The sequence below is a fragment of the Bubalus kerabau genome, chromosome 7, assembly GCF_029407905.1.
Source record: "Bubalus kerabau isolate K-KA32 ecotype Philippines breed swamp buffalo chromosome 7, PCC_UOA_SB_1v2, whole genome shotgun sequence".
Classification (NCBI taxonomy): Eukaryota; Metazoa; Chordata; class Mammalia; order Artiodactyla; family Bovidae; genus Bubalus; species Bubalus kerabau.
In genome coordinates this window covers 10,497,886-10,520,288 of record NC_073630.1, presented here as the reverse complement: position 1 = coordinate 10,520,288, position 22,403 = coordinate 10,497,886, and the positions used below count along the sequence as shown (strand labels likewise).

The 22,403-nt window shown below is 37.1% G+C and overlaps 1 protein-coding gene across 11 annotated transcripts in view; it reads left to right on the top strand.

Moving 5' to 3' along the window:
• FAM13A (family with sequence similarity 13 member A) overlaps window positions 1-22,403 on the top strand; it is a 330,402-nt gene that overhangs the window by 245,142 nt on the left and 62,857 nt on the right. For 6 of the 11 annotated variants that reach the window (XM_055587622.1, XM_055587620.1, XM_055587618.1 and 3 more), the window contains 2 exons: window positions 18,763-18,807; window positions 21,468-21,644. In XM_055587622.1, the coding sequence (XP_055443597.1) occupies window positions 18,763-18,807; window positions 21,468-21,644 (222 nt within the window). The remainder of the gene's footprint in view (window positions 1-18,762; window positions 18,808-21,467; window positions 21,645-22,403) is intronic. The other 5 variants (XM_055587621.1, XM_055587619.1, XM_055587624.1 and 2 more) reach the window with 1 other exon arrangement.

Here is a 22,403-nt window from a genome sequence, read left to right as displayed (position 1 = left end):
TTCATTATGTAAATACACACAGTAATATCAAGCAAATGATTATCGTATATTAATGGAAATTAAGTTCTACACAGTACAGAAGACTGTAGCACCAGATCCTGATGACTAATGAGAACTATTCTCTGATCTGTCTTACTTTTATTACTCTGGGTAGCATCAATCTGTGTTTTGCATAGCATTGAATTTTATTTTTTACCACTCTTAAAAAGGTGGGGAAAATGGGCTTATAAAAATCATAAGTCTTCAGATACATATTATTGTGTTTTATAGTGTAAGTTTTGTAATTACCTAGAGTAATACTGTACTCTTGAAAAAGAAATTCTGTACTGCCAGAATGAAAGCAAAAGAATGTAAAGAAAGTTAACATATTTACTGAACTCATGATAGACCCTATTTGGCCTTTGAATATTAAGAGTAATAAAAACTAGAATATGATGGAAGTGGTGGGGGGACATGCATACTGCCCACATTTACAGTCCAGGTAAAGTTGTAGAAAAAGGAAACGTTACCAACAGCCATTCTTGTCACATGAGGGGAATTTAAACTAAGTGGAGATGCTTCATAAATGCAAAACTAGCAATTATTTGGCCCAAAATTAAGATTTTCAAATGTAGCTTCCTTTGCTGAAAAGTATTACATGGTAATCTTAGAAATTATATAAGAATTAGATTGGTCCAAGCTAATTTAGATTGTTTTTTGCCTACTTGACATGAAGCAGGAAGAATCTGTTGATAAAACATGAATCTTTTTTTCCAAATTATTTTCATGGCTGGTTTGAGCTTGACTTTTCCTGGGTTATTCTAGCATGCAGAATTCAAGTAGAAAAAGTGTTATGTGATTGTTCATTATGATTAGGTTCTTCTAGATTTTTGGACTAGAACCATTAACATGTCCACTGATAATTTAATTTATAAATCTGTGCACTTTTTTTGGTACTACCTCAAGTAAGAGCAAATGAATGCTTAAATGTTTTAAATATATTTAAATAAATTTTTCTAGCATCCTGTTTTCCATTCCTTTCTCTCCACTTTATTATAATTCCTTTGCTGCAGTGTTAGGAAAGGGGCATAATTGTATGACTAATGAATTTCATAAAGATTTGTTAACATGTTGAAAATCAAAATTGGCTCTTTTAAATCCAAAATAATTTTTTCTGTGCCTTTAAGAAGTAAAACATGATTGGTAGTTGCAAAATGGTGTCTTCCCTGGCTAGGGATATTGAATATTAAATATTGTATATCAATAGTATTGATTGGTCAGCTTTTTCAGAGGAGGAAAAGGCCAAATCAAGAGATGAGATACATCTAAGATGTGTATTCACCAAAAATTGGTTCAACCACAAGCAGCCTGGTAGTGGGGATGGGTATTTAATGGTAGGCTATTCCATTTGGTGGTTTGTTCTGAAATGTCTAACATGAAGTAGAACAGCAAATCTCAGTGGCTGCAAGTTTGGGAGTGGGCAGTCTTCAGGTAGACCAGGTCAGAACAGAGGGAAGATAAGGGCAAAGCAGGCCTCCTATTTCAGAGGAAGGAGAATAGATGATCCATAAAGGAGCTCAGATACAAGAGATTAGATTGGCGTCCAGCCATTGCAGTGGACACAAGATGCATTATCTACAACGAGAGAGAATCTAGAGTAGAAATGAAGAGCAGAGTGAGAGGCTGTGGTGCTCTAATGGAGGTTCCAGGACTTCCCTGTGGCTGGGGGAAGGAGGTGGAATACAGGGACGGAGAACGAGAGGGGCCATTTCATTTGTTACCGTGCTCTACCTTTCACCTTGTAGAACTGCAGTTTCTGCAATTGCTCGTCTAACAATCATGGCTAAACCACTTGTTAATCTACTGGACATTTCCATTGTCTTCAAGCCTTTCTTGAGTAAGGTAGGGCTTTTATAAATAGACATACACTCAGATATTCTCATTCTGGGTTAATAATTTTCTCTGATAAGAATTGTCTTGTCTAACTCCAGTACTTCTCCAGCCTAACCTAACTCACCATAGAACCATTTGTCCTTTTTTGCAAAAGAAAGAAATAGTAGCTACAAATCTACACCTGTCACTGTCCCATGTGGCAAGTTTATTGCAGCTTGTTATTCGCTTGCTAAGTCCTGTCTGACTCTTTGTGACCCCATAGACTGTAGCACGCCAGGCTCCTCTGTCCTTCAGTGTCCCCTCGAGTTTGCTCAAATTCATGTCCATTGAATTGATGCTATATAACCATCTCATCCTCTGCTGCCCCCTTCTCCTCCTGCCTTCAGTCTTTCCCAGCATCAGTGTCTTTTCCAGTGAGTCAGCACTTTGCATCACGTAGCCAAAGTATTGGAGCTTCAGCATCAGTCCTTTCAATGAGTATTCAGGATTTATTTCCTTTAGGATTGACTGGTTTGATCTCCTTGCAGTCCAAGGAAGGGACTCGCACGACTCTTCTCTAGCATCACAGTTTGAAAGCATCAGTTCTTCAACACTGAGCCTTCTTTATGGTCCAACTCTCAAATCCATACGTGACTACCAGAAAAACCATAGCTTTTACTATATGGACCTTTGTTGGCAAAATGATGTCTCTGCTTTTCAATATACTGTCTAAGTTTGTCATAGCTTTCCTTTCAAGGAGCCAGAGTGTTTTAATTTCATGGTTGCAGTCACCATCTGCAGTCATTTTTTTTTTTAATTGCAGCTACAGTAGCTCAAACAGTAGGTGTCATTGTTCCCCAGGTGCTTATTAGAGATTACCTGCCCTGTTGAAGTGATTAAGGAAATGAAAGAAAGGGACAGTCTATGCCAAACCCTTAGTGAAGGGTTTGCTGCAAAATAAACACAGACCTGTACACTAAAGGTACAGAACATACTTGGCAAAGACGCCCATACCCTGACTTATTTCCTAGTCTAGGCTGGAATCCCAGAAAAGGAACCCTTACCTCAACTGCTCAGATTAGTGTGAAAGCAACTTGGAGTAGATGTTCTCTGGGCCACAGGCAGCCTGTTGTTTGAATTCTTTTGGTAATGTCCAGTCAGATCTGATTGGGATCTGTTGGTAGTTCTATTTATCGAAGTCTTCAGCGTCCACAAGCCCAGGTGTTGATTTCTCTGGTCATTTCCACTAGGAGTAGAGTGCTTGATCTCTGCTTTCTGTTCCTCCTCATCTGTACCTGCTTACATCTCCCTTCACTGCCTTCACCTTCCTTAGGAGCTATGGTCAGGTCCTGTCTTCATCCCATCCCACCCAACTTTGACCCATGAATTCCTTCTTTTTTACAAATTCCTGGATTATGCACATACCTAGAACCCATCTTTGCCTGTACCTTAGCAAAATCCTGACTATATGCTTCAAAGACTGCATACCTATAATCAGTCTTATGCGGTGGGATCTAAACAGCTCACCTGGCCTCTAAATGTTGGCTCCTCACTTACCTAATACTTGTTTTTTAGCATCTTGATCCTCCTCTGCTCTCCCCTTCTCATATTGTGCTTCACTGAAACCCTTAAATTAACAGTTGTTATCTATTTCAGCCCTAGTTTTAATACTCATGGTGCAAATTGAAGCTAAATTACTATTTTAGCAGGTTTGGAATTGCTTAGGGTCAGTTTCAGAATTTCAGATGTTTTCTTGTTTTCCTGAATCAGGAACATCAGCTAGATTTATTTCTAAACTAGTTGTTTGGTACACAAATGCAATATTTAGGATTTTGTTTTTATTCCTAGATTCCAGGAAGCATCAATTTTATGAAAGTCTTCTAACTGCAGAATTTATGTTGAAGAAAAAAATTTAGCTTTGGATAAATTCAGATTTAAATAGACACTGGATGAGATCTGAAAATTATACCACTCTTATCTTGATATGCAGAAAAATTCTTTCTGACTCACCTTTAATAGCTTCTGGGGGCTTACTTTTCCAAACAACTTGTGCTGTGCTAGAATTTCAATGTTTGTGATTTGGGGGAGTAACATTTATTAAATTTTTAATCATTTACTTTTCTCCTTAAGCATAATACATGTTTTCTAAATTATCATTTTAAGGTGAAAATCTCTTATTATTGGGCTTCCTGGGTTGATCATGATAAAGAATCTCCCTGCCAATGCAGAATACATGGGTTTGATCCCCAGGTCAAGATGAACCCCTGGAGAAGGAAATGGCAACCCACATAGGAGCCTGGTAGGCTACAGTCCATGGGGTTGCAAAAAAAAAAAAAACAAACAGTTCAAACACAACTTAGTGACTAAACAACAACAGACAGCTTCAGGGGGGTTACTTTCCAGCACCTTGTGCTAGAATTTCTGTGTTTGTGATTTTGTAGGGGGGGACGGTGTATGTGGTAATATTTATTAAATTGTTAATAGTTTATTTTTCTAAGCATAATATAATGCTTAAAATTATCATTATTATCTGATGTTATAACTTGGAGAAGTGTATTACCAGACATTGTATTTGTTCATAAGCCTATTTCAGGTTACTAACTAGAAGGTAGAACAAATAAGCAGGTTGTTTGTTTAATTATCTGCTTGATGTTTCACCCAAGATGATAAAGTCAGCTAGGTATTTTGGGTGCTTTAGACCCAGATAACTGTATACTTAAAATTGTTTTTTCCTTGTCCTTTTTGACTAGAACAGTATCTCTAAATTGAGGTACATCACCTCTGCTTATGGAGCTTTTTCCTTTTTTTCTTGGTGGTAAAATAGAAATAAAATCTGCCATTTTAACAGTTTAAAAGTTTTTAATTGTGATAAAATACACATAATATAAATTTTACCACCTTAAGCACATTTCCACTAGTAATACACAAGAGTACTGTTTTTTCACATTCTTGTCAGCATTTGTTATTTTTCTGTGCTTTGATAATACTATCTTTATAGTATGAAGTATGTGGAACTCATTAGAGATGCCAGGATCTCACTGGCCAAGACCCTGAGTCTCAAGAGGGCTGCTTTTTCATATTTTCAAAAAGTGCCATATAGCAGTCTTTTCAAAAAAAATAGTCCTGAGAAAACTGAATATCTACACGCAAAAGCATCAAGTTGAACCCTTACCTAACACTATGTACAAAAATTAATTCAAAGTAGATCAAAGATCTACATGTAAGAGTTAAAACTATACAATTCTTAGAAGAAAACATTGGCCAAAAGCTATGTGACATTGAATTTGGCAATGATTTCTTAGATGCAACACCAAAGGCACAGGAAAAAGGAAAAAAATTGACAAATTGGACTCCTTTAAATTTTTTTAATTTTGTGATTTAAAAAACCACACTGTCAACAGAATAAAAAGCCAACTCACAAAATGGGAGGAAATATTTGCAAATCATGTATCTGATAAGGAATTAATATCTAGAACAGATAGAGAACTCTTAAAACTCAGCAACAAAAATAACCAAATTAGAAAATGGGTTAAAGACTTGAATAGTCATTTCTCCGAAGAACATATACAAATGGCCAATCATCACATGAAAAGCTGCTCCACAACATTAATCATCAGCAAAGTAAAAGTGAAAGTCGCTCAGTCGTGTCCGACTCTTTGCAACCCCATGGACTATCAAGTCCATGGAATTCTCCAGGCCAGAATATTGGAGTGAGTAGTCTTTCCCTTCTCCAGGGAATCTTCCTAACCCAAGGACTGAACCCAGGTTTCTCTCATTGCAGGCAGATTCTTTACCAGCTGAGCCACAAGGGAAGCCCAAGAATACTGAAGTGGGTAGCCTTTCCCTTTTCCAGTGGATCTTCCCAACCCAGGAATCAAACTGGGGTCTCCTGCATTGCAAGCAGATTCTTTACCAACTGAGCTATCAGGGAAGCCCCCATCATCAGCAAAATGCAGATCAAATCTACAGTGAGATACCACTTCATACCCATAGGATGGCTACTATAAAAAAATACTAATAGCCAGTATTGCTGAAGATGACAAGACACTGAAACACTTGTGCATTCCTAGTTGAAATGTAAAATAGTACAGCCACTATTGAAATTAGTTATGGTGAGTCCTCAAAAAATTAAACTTAGAATTACCATATGACCCAGTAGTTCCATTTCTGGGTGTATACTCAAAAGAACTGGAAGTAAGACCCAAAAGTGCTGTTTCTGCCCTCATAGTCATAGTAGTATTATTCACAATAGCCAAAAGGTAGAAGATAATGTCCGTCAATGAGTTAAATGTTCAACAGTGAGTTAATGGATAAACAAAGTGCAGAATACCCTTACAGTGGAGTATTATTCAGCCTTTAAAAATGAAGGAACTTTTGACACATGCACAATATGGATTACCCTTGAGGACATTTATATTAGGATGGTGCAAATGTGATTGCAGTTTAGGACTGTGAATTTTAAATCATTATAACTAGGCTCAAGGACATCTTTATTAATCAAAATAGGAACCATTACAATCAACACGTTTTTGCCAATGGGAAATAAGTTTGTTTATTCCTGTAGCATAAAAATCCATGATTCTGTGAACTCTTGGAAATCATTTTCTGCATCCTGCTGGTTGTGGAAGCATTTTCGCTGCAGAAAGTTGTCAAGATGCTTGAAGAAGTGGTAGTTGGTTGGCAAAAGGTCAGGTGAATATGGCGGACAAGGTAAAACTTCATAGACCAATTTCTTCAACTTCTGAAGTGTTACTTGTCCAACTTGCAGTGGGGAGTTGTTGTGCAGAAGAACTGGGCCCTTTCTGTTGACCAGTGTCAGCTGCGGGCATTGCAGTTTTCAGTGTAGCTCATCGATTTGCTGAGCATACTTCTCAGATGTAGTGGTTTCGCTGGGATTCAGAAAGCTGTAGTGGATCAGAACAGCAGCAAACCACCAGTGACCATGATCTTTTTTGGTACAAGTTCGGCCTTGGGAAGGGCTTTGGAGCTTCTTCCTGATCCAACCACTGAGCTGGTTGTTGCCAGTTGTCATATAAAATCCACTTTTCATTGCATGTCACAATCCAATCGAGAAATGGTTCACTGTTGTTGTGTAGAATAAGAAAAGAGAACACTTCAAAATGACAATTCTTTTGATTTTCGGTCAGCTCATAAGGCACCAGCTTATCGAGCTTTTCCATCTTTCCAGTTTGCTTCAAATGCCGAATGACCATAGAATGGTCAACATTGAGTCCTTCAGCAACTTCTCATGTAATTGTAAGAGGCTCAGCTTCAGTGATGCTCTCAGTTGTTATTGTTCAGTCGCTCAGTCATGTCTGAATCTTTGAGACCCCATGGACTACAGCATGCCAGGCTTTTCTGTCTCTCCCTATCCCCTGGAGTTTGCTCAAACTCATGTCCATTGAGTTGGTGATGCCGTCCAACCATCTCATCCTCTGATGTCCCCTTACCCCCTGCCTTCAATCTTTCCCAGCATCAGGGTCTTTTCTAGTGAGTTGGCTCTTTACTAGGTGGCCAAAGTATTGGAGCTTCAACATCAGTCCTTCCAATGAACATTCCGGGTTGATTTTCTTTAGGATTGATTAGTTAGATCTCCTTGCAATCCAAGGGACTCTCAAGAGTCTTCTCCAACACCACAGTTCAAAAGCACCAATTCTTCAGTGCTCAGCCTTCTTTATGGTCCAGCTCTCACATCCATACATGACTACTGGAAAAACCATTCCTTTGACTAGATAGACCTTTATTGGCAAAATGATGTCTCTGCTTTTGAATATGTTGTCTAGGTTTGTCATAGCTTTTCTTCCAAGGAGCCACCATCTTTTAATTTCATGGCTGCAGTCACCATCTGCAGTGATGTTGGAACCCAAGGAAATAACGTGTGTCACTGTTTCCATTATTTTCCTGTTTGCCATGAAGTGAAAGAACCAGATGCCATGATCTTAATTTTTTGAATGCTGAGTTTTAAGCCAGCTTTTTCACTCTCCTCTTTCATCTTTATCGAGAGGCTCTTTAGTTCATCTTCACTTTCTGCCGTTAGAATGGTGTCATCTGCATATCTGAGGTTATTGATATTTCTCCTGGCAATCTTGATTCCTGCTTGTGATTGATCCAACCTGGCATTTCCCATGATGTACTCTGCATATAAGTTAAATAAGCAGGATGATAATATAAAGCTTTGACGTATTCCTTTGCCAATTTCCAACCAGTCCGTTGTTCCATGTCTGGTTCTGACTGTTGCTTCTTGACATGCATATAGGCTTCTCAGGTCAGGTATTCCCATCTCCTCAAGAATTTTCCACAGTTTGTTGTAATCCACACAGTCATAGGCTTTAGCATAGTCAATGAAACAGAAGTAGATGTTTTTCTGGAATTCTCTTGCTTTTTCTATGATGCAATGGATGTTGGCAGTTTGATCTCTGGTTCCTCTGCCTTTTCGAAATCTAGCTTGTGCATCTGAAAGTTCTCAATTCACATACTATTGAAGCCTAGCTTGAAGGACTTTTAGCATTACCTTGCTAGCATGTGAAAAGAGTTCAATTGTGTGGTAGTTTGAACATTGTTTGGCATTGCCCTTCTTTGGGATTGGAATGAAAACTGACCTTTTCCAGTCCTGTGGCCACTGCTGAGTTTTCCAAATTTGCTGGCATATTGAGTGCAGCACTTTCACAGCATCATCTTTTAAGATCTGAAATAGCTCAGCCGGAATTCCATCACTTCCACTAGCTTTGTTCATAGTGATGCTTCCTAAGACCCGTTTGATTTCACACTCTAGGATGTCTGGCTCTAGGCAAGGGATCACCATCGTGGTCATCCAGGTCATTAAGACCTTTTTTGTATAGTTCTTCTGTGTATGCTCTCAGTTGGTTGTTGTCAACTTCTGATGACCAGCCACTGCACTCCTCATCTTCAAATGTCTCGTCTCCTTTGCAAAACTTCTTGAACCACCACTGCATTATAATTCAGTAGCAGTGCCTGGGCTAAATGTTGATGTTGTGAGTTGTTTCCGCTGCTCTATGACCCATTTTGTACTCAAACAAGAAAATTGCTTGAATTCGCTTTTTGTCTAGCATAATTTCCTGGTCTAAAATAAATATAAAATAAACAGCAAGTAATAAGTCATTACAAATAATATAAAGCAATAAATGCACATTAAAATGATGTATAACATAACCACGTTTAAGAATGCATTCCGATATCAAACAAAAAGTTTGATATTAAAGTTCAACAGCGCAAAACCACCATTACTTTTGCTATAAAGATCAAAACTAGAGACAGTGTTACAACAGTGATAAAGAAGAAAAACATTTGTCAAAGATCACACCATCAATGAAGATGGACTGAGAAATGTTCTCTGGCCTTGCAAGCTTCATATTGCACCATCTGAACAACACAGTAACCACAAAGAGAGAAAAGGAAGGCAAAAACGCTGGCTTGGATTCCTTCCAGTGTTTACTGCTGACCAGAAAAACAAGTGACATTTCCCCCAGCTGAACACAAACTTATTTTCTGAACCATCCAGATCTGAGTTGTGTATTCTTTTTCATCTCCTATTTAGAGACTAGAACATTAAGTCCACAAAACAATAGAGAGGAGGGGGCATCCCCCTGAGGTGCTCAGTTACCTAACAAAGGCATTTGAGAAAGGGAGATTATTGGATTTAATGCATTCTTTCAAGTGTACACTGCTCAAAGACAAAGTACAAATTTGTTTCTGATTCTCCAGCTTAATCATAAATTGGACCACAAGTGCAAACAGCAAGTCCACTCAAATATGCATTGTAGATTGTCCAAGGGTAGACTCATATCCTGGCTTTTAAAGTGTACATCCAAGAGGAGGCGTCTGCCCATAGCCAAGGGACAGTGAAGTAAACTCAGAACAATATGCCCAGCCAGGTTTTTGATAAGGGCTCTGCCTGAGTTGTTTGTTTCCCCTTATGAACCACTAAGCAGAAAGAACTATTTGGGACCTATTAAGAGAAATTACAAACTAAGGGAAAGGATGATTTGCTCTGAGGGCTCAGAGTAGAAACAGATTTCAGAGAATTGCTTTTTGTGTGATTCAGAGGAAAACTTGGAAAGTAGTATTTGCTACTGCTATTCTCAAAAATGCTCAAGGATATAACCAACCTCTTTCAAACATGAGTAGGAACCTGTAAGGGGAGAATACGTTTAGAATTAAAAGGCTAGAGATACAGAACAGCTGAAATGAGGGAAAGGGTAGCCTAGAAATGTATTTGCAAATACTGTTAAAACTTTGCAAGGCAGTAAAGAGCAGAGTATTTGAAATAAATCAAGTTCATGATGAGAGAGAAACTTGAGAAGTTCTTCCAAAATGAAGAAAAGGATAAAGGAAAAAAAAAAAAAAAAACTATGAGAGAAATTATGTTAGATATGAAAATCAGAGATTGGAAAGCCAACCTGAAAATTATGATTCTAAGAAGGAAACCATACTAATAGAAATAGAAGTTAATATATACTTCTCTTATTATATCTGTTCAGGCTCAGCAATATCCAACTGTTTGCAACCCCACAGACTGTAGCCCTCCAGGCTCCTCTGCCCATGGAATTTTCCAGGCAAGAATACTGGAGTCAGTTGCCATTTACTTCTCCAGGGGATCTTCCTGACCCAGGGAGCGAACCCTTGAGAAGTATGCATACTTCTATTAATAGAAATGGAAATCAGTGTCAATATATACCTAGTTACCAGCTTCCCTGGTGGCTCAGCTGATAAAGAATCTGCCTGGAATACAGGAGATCCAGGTTCAATTCCTGGTTCGGGAAGATCCCCTGGAGAAGGGAATGGCAATCCACTCCAGTATTCTTGCCTGGGAAATCCCATGAACAGAGAAGCCTGGCAGTCTATACGGTCCATGGGATTGTAAAGAGTTGGGCATGACTAAACAAGAGACATTTTATTATTTATTATATACCCAGCTAAATGTGAGGTGAATCTAAAAAAATATTTTTTAATTAAGAAGTAGAAACCTGATTATAATCATTAGTGGAGGATCAAAGACAGTGATGAAATTCTCAATTTCTTGCAAGGAAGGTTGGAGAGTAGAAGCAGGAGTCAGGAGTTGTAGGGGGCTTTTCTGGTTGATTGTTTTTTTGTTTTGTTTTGTTTTTTTCACTGTTTTATTTATTTATTTAAATTACGTAATTTATTTTAATTGGGGAATAATTACCTTACAATATTGTGATGGATTTGCCATACATCAACATGAATCAGCCACAGGTATTCATGTTTCACCCTGCCCCATCCTGAACGCCCCTCCCAAATCCCTCCCCATCCTATCTCTCTGGTTGTCCCAGAGCACAGGCTTTGTTTTTTTTGTTTTTTTTTTTTTTAATTTAATTTTATTTTATTTTTTAACTTTACAATATTGTATTGGTTTTGCCATATATCAAAATGAATCCGCCACAGGTATACATGTGTTCCCCATCCTGTTGTTTGGGTTTTTGTTTCAGTTTTGATAGTTATAGATATTTGGGTATAAGAAACAACAACTAGAATTGTGCATAGGACTCCTATATCCCCAATCACCTCAGAAGAGCAGAGACAGAAATCAAAGGAAAAGAGAGCTCCAAAATTATAAAACATAAATCAAAATGCAAAGCTGGAACAAATATTTCAGTTACAACTGTGTAAGTATATTAAATGCTTTGATAATAGCTAAAAATGCTTTTTTTAAATGACTACTTGAACTATGTTTTGTTCAAAAGAGTTATACCTAAAACAAAATAGCACAGGAAGATTAATAATATAGGATTTATTTGATAAATATGAATAGAAAGAAAACAGATAGCAATAGCAATATCAAAACAACTAGAGTTTAAAGCCAGATCCATTAAATAGGACAAACCTAGACTTACTTTATTGGGTAAAATTCATAATAAAACTATAAAGGTTATAAATAATAAGTATGTATAAAATAACTTTGCATCATCTTATAATTTTTTTATTTTTTTAATTAATTTATTTTAGTTGGAGTCTAATTACTTTGCAATATTGTGGTAAGTCATATAAATTTAAACTCTTAACCGAGATAAACATGCAAACACATTTGAAGTATCAAACTTATACATACCACTATATGTCTATAACAAACAAAATTTATAAAATAGCACTGAGAATTCAATAAAATTAGTAAGATTTAAAATAAGGAAGCATCACATTCACTAAAGTTTGCAACCTACAAATAGGGCTTAGGCATTTCTGCTGCTTCCTGAGAAATTACTCAGCTATCTCTAAAGATTCTTGAAAAGTAGAGATACTAGCAGTCATATCTTCTAACCACAGTATAATTAATAACAAAAAGTTTCCAATCAACCCGTGGAAACTCTCCTAAAGGGAGGAAGAATTTCCAATAGGAAATAAAAATTTCAAGTACAAACTGGAAGAAAAAGGGGAAATGTACATATCAAAATCTGTGGAATGAGATCTCAGCTCTTTTTAAGAGGTACCTTCTTAAAAAGATTGAAAATAAATGAGCAGCTACATCTTCAGAATAAGAAGTTATAAAAAGGAAGAAAAGCAACCTCTTGAAAACCTGAAAGGATTTAATAGTAATAAAACAAAAAAAGCAGAACTGAAACTTGAATCCAGGAACTTGTTCTTTGAGAGTAAAGATAAAAATGAAAAGAATAAAATAGAAAGCCTCTGGTAAATGTGAAAAAAAAAAAAAAACTGAACAATACTAGTAATCAGAAATGAAGTTTGCTGTGAGGGATATGGTAGTTTTTGAAAGACTGTAGAATGCTTCATGCCATTTTATGCTAATAAACATGAAAATAGATGAAATTAAAAGTTTTCTGGAATGCATAAATTTTGAGAAGAAAATTTCCACACAAATCCAAAAAGTACTTTTAGTAGTCTGTTTTAACTCTAAGAAAATAAATAGATGTGTAGTCAAAGATTTATGTGAATAGTAGCATTATTTGAGACTAAGGATTATGTTCTTATTAAGGACATGTCTAAAGCCCATTACATGAGATGGAATCAGAGCTGTGTAAAGTTGAGTGAGGTACTGAACCTCTTGGAATGTCAATTTCCTCATCTATAAATGGGTATAGAATATTTAGTGACCTCTCTTTTCATTTCTTAATTTTGCTTTATAAAGACCTTAGTCTATAAACTAAAAAAGAGAAAAGACTCTTAATTTCTTTTTATGCAAAACATGTTCAATGCAGGATACAGGAAGCTTGGGGCTGGTGCACTGGGATGACCCAGAGGGATGGTATGGGGAAGGAAGTGGGAGGGGGGTTCAGGATGGGGAACACGTGTACACCCATGGCGGATGCATGTTGATGTATGGCAAAACCAATACAATATTGTAAAAAAAATAATAATATAAAAATTTTTTAAATAAATAAAAAATAAAAGCTGGGGGAAAAAATAAATAAATATATAAAATGGAAAACCCCAATAATTAGGGCCTGGAAGAAGCTGTACAAAAGGTATTTTGACATTTTGATTGGCTCCGTTTAATATTAGAAAATACTTAATATAGAGTCAAAATTTGAATTGAAAAATAATTTTTTCCTTCAAATCAGCCCTAAATTTAAAGGACTAGGTTGTGTGTGTTTCAATAAAAATATGTGAGGATAAATATTTTCCTTTTCCTGAGTCACATCCGGTGACTAAGTGGTATGTTTTCAGCTTATGTTCTGTATTGTATGCACAGTATATAATTTTTAAAAATGAGGCTTTTTAAAAATCCTATAACACAAAATAGTGATGTGATTTTTGTCAAATCTAAATATCTATAAATGCTCCTTTAAATTTCTGCATATGATAATCATAACTAAAAGTTAAAGGGAATAAATATTGAGGAATTAGTGTATTTGTTTTAACATAAGACACCGTAGAAAATTGAATTAAAATCATGGAAATAATTTAGAAATCCATTATACAGTTACGAGGAAATAATGCTGTAATTATGATGTTGATACTGTGTATCAACTTTTAGTATTTTCAGATGATACTAAAAATACTGTATTCTGTTAAATAAGCAAATTAAAAGTTTCATTTTATTTTGATGACTAGTTACAGGATCTTCATCCTTAAGTTGAAACAGACATCACATAATTGTCTTTTAAATTCTTACTCATTAAAAAAAATTGAGAGAATATAAGTATTATTTCTAGAGGAAAAGGATAATTCTGTTAGACCTAATGGTTCCCATTAAAACAATATCTTATGGGCAGGATTTTACACCCCCTAGAAAAGAGAACTGGAGAAGGCAACGGCACCCCACTCCAGTACTGTTGCCTGGAAAATCCCATGGATGGAGGAGCCTGGTAGGCTGCAGTCCATGGGGTCACTGAGGGTCCGACACGACTGAGCGACTTCACTTTCACTTTTCACTTTCATGCATTGGAGAAGGACATGGCAACCCACTCCAGTGTTCTTGCTTGGAGAATCCCAGGGACGGAGGAGCCTGGTGGGCTGCCGTCTGTGGGGTCGCACAGAGTCGGATATGACTGAAGCGACTTAGCAACAGTAGCAGCAGAAAAGAGAACATAGTGAAGTTAAAGGACAGACAGAACAAGAGAACACATGCTTGTTCAAGATGTCTGGTTTCAGAGATTTGGAAGTTTTCTTTATTTCAAGTCAAAAGATCCAATTAATGAATCACTTGTCAACAAGCATTCTGTGTATCTTATCACATGTAAATTTTATAGACTAATATTGCTGAGTATAATCATTTCTCAAGAATGTTTTGCTAATAGAAATAAAAAATAAATATATTTAACTATGTCATAGAATATATTTCAGAGTAGACTTACTATCTGTTTTGAATGACCATACCAGGAGAACATTGACTCGCACTATCACTTAAGTAGACTTGGGTAATGAAATTGACCATAATGCTGGATTTGCACATGTGCTTATTTATTTAGTTTTGAATAATCCCTTCATCAACATTAGGAAATGAGCTCTTCCATATTCAAGTATTTATATTGCATAAATAAAAGATTTTCTTAGCAAATCATTCAAGGGCTCTGAAAAAAGTTCATTATTCTTAGCTCTCTGCAGGAGATAAAAAACAAGCTGCATGTAGATGGAAGTCTTTCACTTTAGCTTGTTTGCTTATTGCCTTTTTATTAGTGTCTTAAAATTACCTCTGTGAGCCAATTATAACAATGGAAGCAGTCCCTGTTTCTGACAATATTCTTAGAAATCTTGCTCTTCGTAACTTGTTAAGCATATCCCACAGAAACTGTAGACGTGATTGGATACCTGACCAAAGGCATTTCGGAATCTGATAAACATCAACTGTGACTGACACCATCATAAAACTAAATATGCACTTATAACCTTTTGTAATGTTTTAGACTTTGGGGCAATAAACTTGAAACTGAGATCGTCTTATTAACTTTTATAGCTTGAAGAAAATCACAGAGATCACTAGCCAAGGCTTTCATTTTCTGTATGAAGAAACCATCCCAAAGCAGCCAAGCTAACCAATAATCTGACTATGATTGCCGCTAATTAACTACAGATTCAGGACCGGAACCTCTCTTTTCTGATGCCCAGTGGAAAACATTCTCTTTTCAGAATATTTTCTTTAGAAAAACTCTGTTTTAAAAAAGCCTGGAAGTATGGACATGTTAAGTAATATCAAAAATTCCAAAGGCCTATTACAGAAACACAAAAATATAAATTTTTATAAATTTGACCTAAGAGAAGTATATTAACAAAAATCAATATGATTTAATTACTAAGTCCTATTACTGATTTATTCATTTATTTTGCATCCTGAGAAAGGCTCTTTAAGACTGATTTAGATGGCTCGGGTCATTTTTCTCTAAGCTCTGAGGAAAATTTTGATGTATGGCCTTTTATTAACAGAGTAAGTTTTCCAAATCGTATCTAAAGCACTTAGAATGTTTAAAAATACATTACCATGTGTAAAATAGATAACCAACAGGAATTTGCCGTATGGCTCAGGAAACTCAAACAGGGGCGCTGTATCAACCTAGAGGGGTGGGGTGGGGAAGGAGTTGGGAGGGAGTTTCAGAAGCCAATATGTATACCTATGGCTGATTCATGTTGAGGTTTGACAGAAAACAGCAAAATTCTGTAAAGCAATTATCCTTCAATTAAAAAAATTAATTAAAATTTTTTTAATTAAAAAATATAGTGGTTGTGATATCTAGATCATTGAAGTTTTAATGAATTTTAGTTGCAAGGATTTGGAACCTTGCTAATCAATGTCTTCCACGAATCAACAGCATCATGATCACTGGGGAATTTGTTAGAAATGCAAAATCCCAGCTTCCCGTTCCCTCCACCTAGACTTACTAAATCAGAACCTGTGTGTGAACAGGATCCCAGGTGATTCTGATGCACGTTAGAGTTTGAAAAGCACCTACTCAGAGAGTTACGAATCTCAGAACCTGGTCCCGTTTGTTGTCATTCCCTTCTCTGTTTCTTCCCCACAATTTTTCATCTTCTCCTTCCTGCTCACCAAAAAGGAATATCAAAATATCATTACGTGCTTAAAAGCAAAAAGATCAGATCAAAAGTGTATAGAAGGAAGGAGAGGAAATGTATCTTCCTTCCGAGATGGCATGGCTGGCTGATTGGCTGACTGTGCTTACATGTCTTTGTCGTGTTTTTAGTATCTTAGCAGATCTATATTCTTTTCCCTCCTCTGGGTTCTCCCAGAGTCATTATTCACATTGGCCACTGCTCCCAAAAGCAAGGTTGCGTAACTGCATGAGAAGTGGAATACAGGAGTAAATTATACAGTGTTTAATTTACAGAGGGTGAGCCACAAAGCATCAAAAGTCAGGACTGCCTGTTCCAGCTGAGGGCAGAGAGCAGCAAAGGATTTATTATTGGTTATGTAACCTGGAAACCTCTGTGAATAGCAGACATTGTGAGACAGAAATCGTTGTAATTAAAAGCGAAGTTAAATACCTAAGTCCATGCTTCCATATACGAAGATGACTGTAGAGGGTGTTTCTTCTAGTGAGTGATGGACTGAAAGTCTAGTGTAGTGATTAGGAGCTTAGACTCTTAAGCTAAAGCTCTTTTGGTTCAAATTCCAGCTCATCTACTCCTTGACTCTGTGACTGTGAGTGAGTTACTTAACCTCTCTAACCTCTTCATTTGAAAATAGGGAAAAGAAAACAACTGTCCCTACTACCTACTTCATGGGGTTATTGTAAACAGTAAATGAGAAAAGCTGTGTAAACAATACTTAGCACAATGTCTGAAACATAGTGAGCGCTCAGCAATCATTAGGGTATGTTTGTTTGTTCATTCATTTATTAACGAAGATTCTTCTCATAAGTTTCTCATAACTACACAATAGCATTTTTTGGACAGGTTTTCTGGGATTTGTGGTGGTGTGTGGCCATGACAAAGAGCTACAGCTTTAGCTAAAGGGATTCTCTGAGGCTGAAGAGTGAGTGTCTGTTGATCACCTCTAGGATAATGACTACTGTATTGGGTATGGTGCTGGTGGTACGTAGTGTCATGAAAGAAAAGGAGAAATGTTAGCGAGTCCCTTGAGGCCCTTAGAGTCTAAATGGAAAGAGATGAGACGCATTTGGGAGAAGCAACACATTCATATGCGGAAAATGCTGTAGTATAAATGAGAATGCCCGGAATGACTGAAAGGCAGCCATGAATATTGATCTTGCTACTAGCAGTTTGTATTCTCTTCAGGTGTCTTTTACAAAGAGGGACTTGAACGTGGGAGAACTATTAGATTTGTTAGGCAAAACGGTAGTTTGGCATGCACAAAAGATTTTTTTTTAACTTGATACTTTTGAACCTTGATTGACAAGGCAAGTAAGCACCACAGGGCAGGACGTGAGAAAGCACTGCCACTCACGCAGTCAGAGCAGCCGCCAGCCTGCACCTCCCTGTGCTACGGTGCAAATCAGATAGTATTCTATCGTTTCACTGTTCCGCTGTATACTGACTATTTTTTTTTCTTTTACTACTGTTCAATACTTTCAAAGAATTCAGGATTTGGAGAAAATGAGAAAATTGAGGAAGTTTATAAATGCTCGATAGAAGGGCATTAGGTGTTAATTAATTAGGTGTTAAGATGAAACGTTGGAGAAGGCAATGGCACCCCACTCCAGTACTCTTGCCTGGAAAGTCCCATGGACGGAGGAGCCTGATAGGCTGCAGTGCATGGGGTCACTAGGAGTCGGACGCGACTGAGCGACTTCACTTTCACTTTTCACTTTCATGCACTGGAGAAGGAAATGGCAACCCACTCCAGTGTTCTTGCCTGGAGAATCCCAGGGACAGGGAGCCTGGTGGGCTGCTGTCTCTGGGGTCGCACAGAGTGGGACACAACTGAAGCGACTTAGCAGCAAGATGAAACGTTATGGAACTCGAGGTGTTTTTCCATCGTGAGGAACTTAGGCAGAAGAGGTGGCTCAGGGAGAGTCCTGGAGAAAACAGTGTTTGTTCCCCATTCTCTGCCCCCCACCACCCCTGCCCAATGTTTAGAGCAGTTTTAAGAAGATGCTCCTGTCTGTAGGTCTGAGGGGAATGGGCAGGAGAGATGGACTTGGGCTGGGGGAGCTAGAAACAGAAAAGCAGTCAGCTGCAATTAACATTTCGGAAAATAAGAAGACCCTGGACTTAGGACCATGGCAGTAGTCTGAGAGGTAGAGATGGTTTTTCCGAGATCACTTTTGAAATTATCTGTCATGGACATCTTAAAATGGAGAAAAAAATGCTGTTTGGAAGTAACCACCCAGGGCCATCTCTAATCTAGATAAGAGAAACCAGCATCTGTCAGTGGGTGATAAACTGTCATATGAGGGTTGCTCAGGGCCTGGCTAATACTTCCAGCCCAGGATCCCCTCATCAGTTTTGTTCACAGGCTCTGGTCCTCTGCTTAATCTGACGTCCTTTCTTTTGCTTCTTTTTCAGCAGTGCCCACGTGTCCCAAGTCAGCAGTGTGCCATCAGCTGGAGAGTAAGTGGTCCAGATTGGGCTTTTTTCCCCTCCTTTCACTTACTAAGCAGTGAAAAAAACAAACAAACTATTCTAATGGTGTGCTGCATTGGAAGATTAATATAGTACATAACCAATGATGATTTTTTGACTACCCAGAGGAAAAGACTAAATAAGAAATGTTCCTATTTGAGTTTCTGTGTGGGCGTGGGACTGGAGAGAGCTTGGCCATGTGAACATCTGAGATTTTCTGTTTATTTCAGTCAAAATAATGTTAGTCAGTTAATATGTGCAAAGCAGTCTTTGTGATTTAAGAAGTGTCTTGCCACTAAAGGTGAAGGTCTGAACATATATTTTACTTCTTCCTTCATTTGTTTTAATTAGCCTCCATGTATTGACCACCTGCAATACACTAAGCATAGTGTTAGGTGTCTGAGGTTAAATAAGCCTTGGGCACTGTGTTTGGGGACTTCCCAGGCTGATAGAACACAGAAAAGGAAGGAAGTTAGTGATGGCAACACGTCCTTTTTCCTCTGGGCAGTGGCAGTGGAACTAATTCTAATCAATCTACTAGTCACACTTAATTCCACTTTAGTTCCAGTAGACACAAAAGTCTGAATTCCAGTTATCTACGCCCACCTACTCTCTGACCACATTGTTCATTGTGCTTCAGCTACGTGATACTGCTGGGGTCTGGGGGGCCATTTGGAGCCTTTTCATCAACAGAGATCAGGGGGATGAGGCGTGGTGTGATATCAGGTGGTATAATAAGGAGGAAGAGAAAAGAATTAGAAGAAGCACTAATTAGTATAAATTTGGATCTAATAGGGCTTCTCTGATGGCTCAGATGGTAAAGAATCTGCCTGCAGTGCAGAAGACCAGCGTTTGATCCCAGGGATGGGAAGATCCCCTGGAGAAGGGAGTAGTTATCCACTCCAGTGTTCTTGGCTTGGATGATTTGGGAATTTTTTTCTCCTCCTTATTAGACAAGGAAGCAATCAGAGGGCAGATTTGATCTCTCTTATCTTTATGAATTTTAAAGAGATTCTAGAGTTATGCCAAGACAGACATATTCTTGCCTGTTTATTTCCTAACAACTTCTTATGTGACTTGTATAGTGTTTGGAAAAGGTGTGGGTTTGGTATGTGTGTATATATTAATTTATTTAGATTCCTAGGTACCACTATTAGGTCATCTCAAATCGTTGGGATGTGGAGTTCAAGATATTAAAGTTCTTATGCCTAAGTCAGACTACACTTGTTTTAATGAAATAGTTTTAATGAAACTAGTTTTAATGAAATTACTATAAGTCTATTATAAAACTACCTTTGGAAAATCTAAAAGTTCTTAAATTGTTAAATTTTCAAAACTCATTTTATTTAACTAAATTTATTCCTCAGTCTAACCATTTAAAAATATATTTTTTTAACAGCTTTATTGAGGTGTATATACAAAAACTGTACACATATTTAATGGACACAGAAAAGCAAGCAAATTAGTGATGGCGACAAGTCCAACTCGATAATTGGCTGAGTTTGGATGTGATTCTTTTCTCAAGTGAAGGAAAACACGCTTTGAGGACTGTCCGTTTAGAATTCTTCATGCCTGCTTATTCAGAATTAAATAATGAAGTGATAAGAGTTTAGATACATTTTAAGACTATATAGCTTTAAAAATGATACCTTATCTTATTATCACTTTTGTCAGCCCCTGTGCTTACCTGTTTTCTTCAGGTTGAATAAAATAAATCTGTCCTTCTCTCTTCAGTAGTATATATTGGGATGTTTGCAGGAATACATTTTCAATCAGATTAGGATGTTTGTGTATGAATACAGTTTCAATCATTTATATCACAATTTAACTGAATAGAGATTCGGAAAGTTTTACCCTTCTGTTATTAAGAGTAATTGCTCTGGTAAGTTGTTCTTTTTTAATAGTGTTATTTTCTATGTAATTTTATCTTCAAGAGATTCAGATAGTAGGGATCATAAAATTATTTGTGTCAATTTGCTTTGTAAGTCATACTGTCTTCCCCTGCAGAACTGGTATGAAATCTGGAAGATACTTGCCTTTGTAAGAATATGTTCATTATTATTCCTTGAGGGAAAAAAATCTTTCCTCATTCTGCCTTGTGTTAGATGATCCTTATTTCCTGAATGCCTCCTGTAATTGTTGCTGGATCTGCTGTGAGCATTTCAGTAATTCTGGACCCACAAAGATGGAAAACGCAATTATCTGATTGGTGGAATATGTTGCATTTAGTTTTGTTTCTCATTCACGGTGCAAATATTGGAGGATTAATTTCTCATACTGTCTTTGCTCATGAAGTGGTAGTAGATATTCCATTGAAAATGCTGATATTTCCAATATTATGGGGACTTTTTAATTGAAGAATAGTTGATTTACAGTGTTGTGTTAATTTATGATTGTACAGGAAAGTGATTCATTCTTTTTTAAATATTCTTTTCCACTATGGTTTATCACAGGATACTGAATATAGTCTGTGCTATACAGTCGTGCCTTGTTGTTTATCCATTCTGTATTTTAAAGCTTGTATCTGTTAACCCCAACCTCCCAGTCCATCCCTCCCCCAACCTCCTCCCCGCTTAGCGGCTACCAGTCTGTTCCCTATGTATGGGGCCATATTTTTAAACGCAGTTATTGATTTTTTTTTTAACCAGGCTCTTAGAAAGAACCATCCGGTCAGCTGTAGAACAACATCTTTTTGATGTTAATAGCTCTGGAGGCCAAAGTTCAGAGGACTCAGAATCTGGGGCATCATCATCTTCCTCCACATCCACCAAACAGCGACGCCGCCAGGCTAAGGAGCAGGATGAAATTCGACACAGCAGAGATGTGTGAGTTGGCATTGATACTCTTGTTTACATTTGCTCTCTTCTTTTAAAAATATATGATACATGTCCAAATTCATGACTGTTATCGCACTCTCATTTCAGTATTCAGGTTAAAACTTTAAAAGTTTTCATTTTGACGCTTCTAAGCTTGGTTAACATTTGGAAATTCACACGTGATTGAATAAATATTTCATTTTCATCTGGATGTTTCATATGTGGTGGGAAGCTACCTCTGATTTAATACATTTCATGGCTTTCTCGTCAATATCTTATTTAGAGGGATCCTGCACCATTGGAGGAGAAAATTGCCAAATGCCTGTCTTGAGGTGGTTTTTTCCCTTGTTAGACAACATTCAGCTTGCTGTTAGATTTTCTTATGAGCCAGCAGATTCCCCTACTTATATTGACCTGATTAAATACCAGAACATCACTGGAATGCTCTGACAGTTGATAATGTTTTAGTATAAGAAAGGCTGAGCTCAAGTCTAACAAAAGAGGAAATGCTTGAGTTCTTTATTATTACAATGTCTCATTTTAAAGCATTCTCTTAGCATGAACTTCAAGAAGAGTATCACAATAAACTCTTTTCTCCATTAAAAGCTTTGATAAAATACAAATGATTAATTACCATTCATGTTATTGAATAATCATGATTTAAATTGTTCAGGAAAATAAATTTATATATAATAGAGTATATTCTCATATTTTTCCTGAAAGTTTTGCCTACTGTAGCATTTAGTCTCTATAAAGTTATTTTGTGCT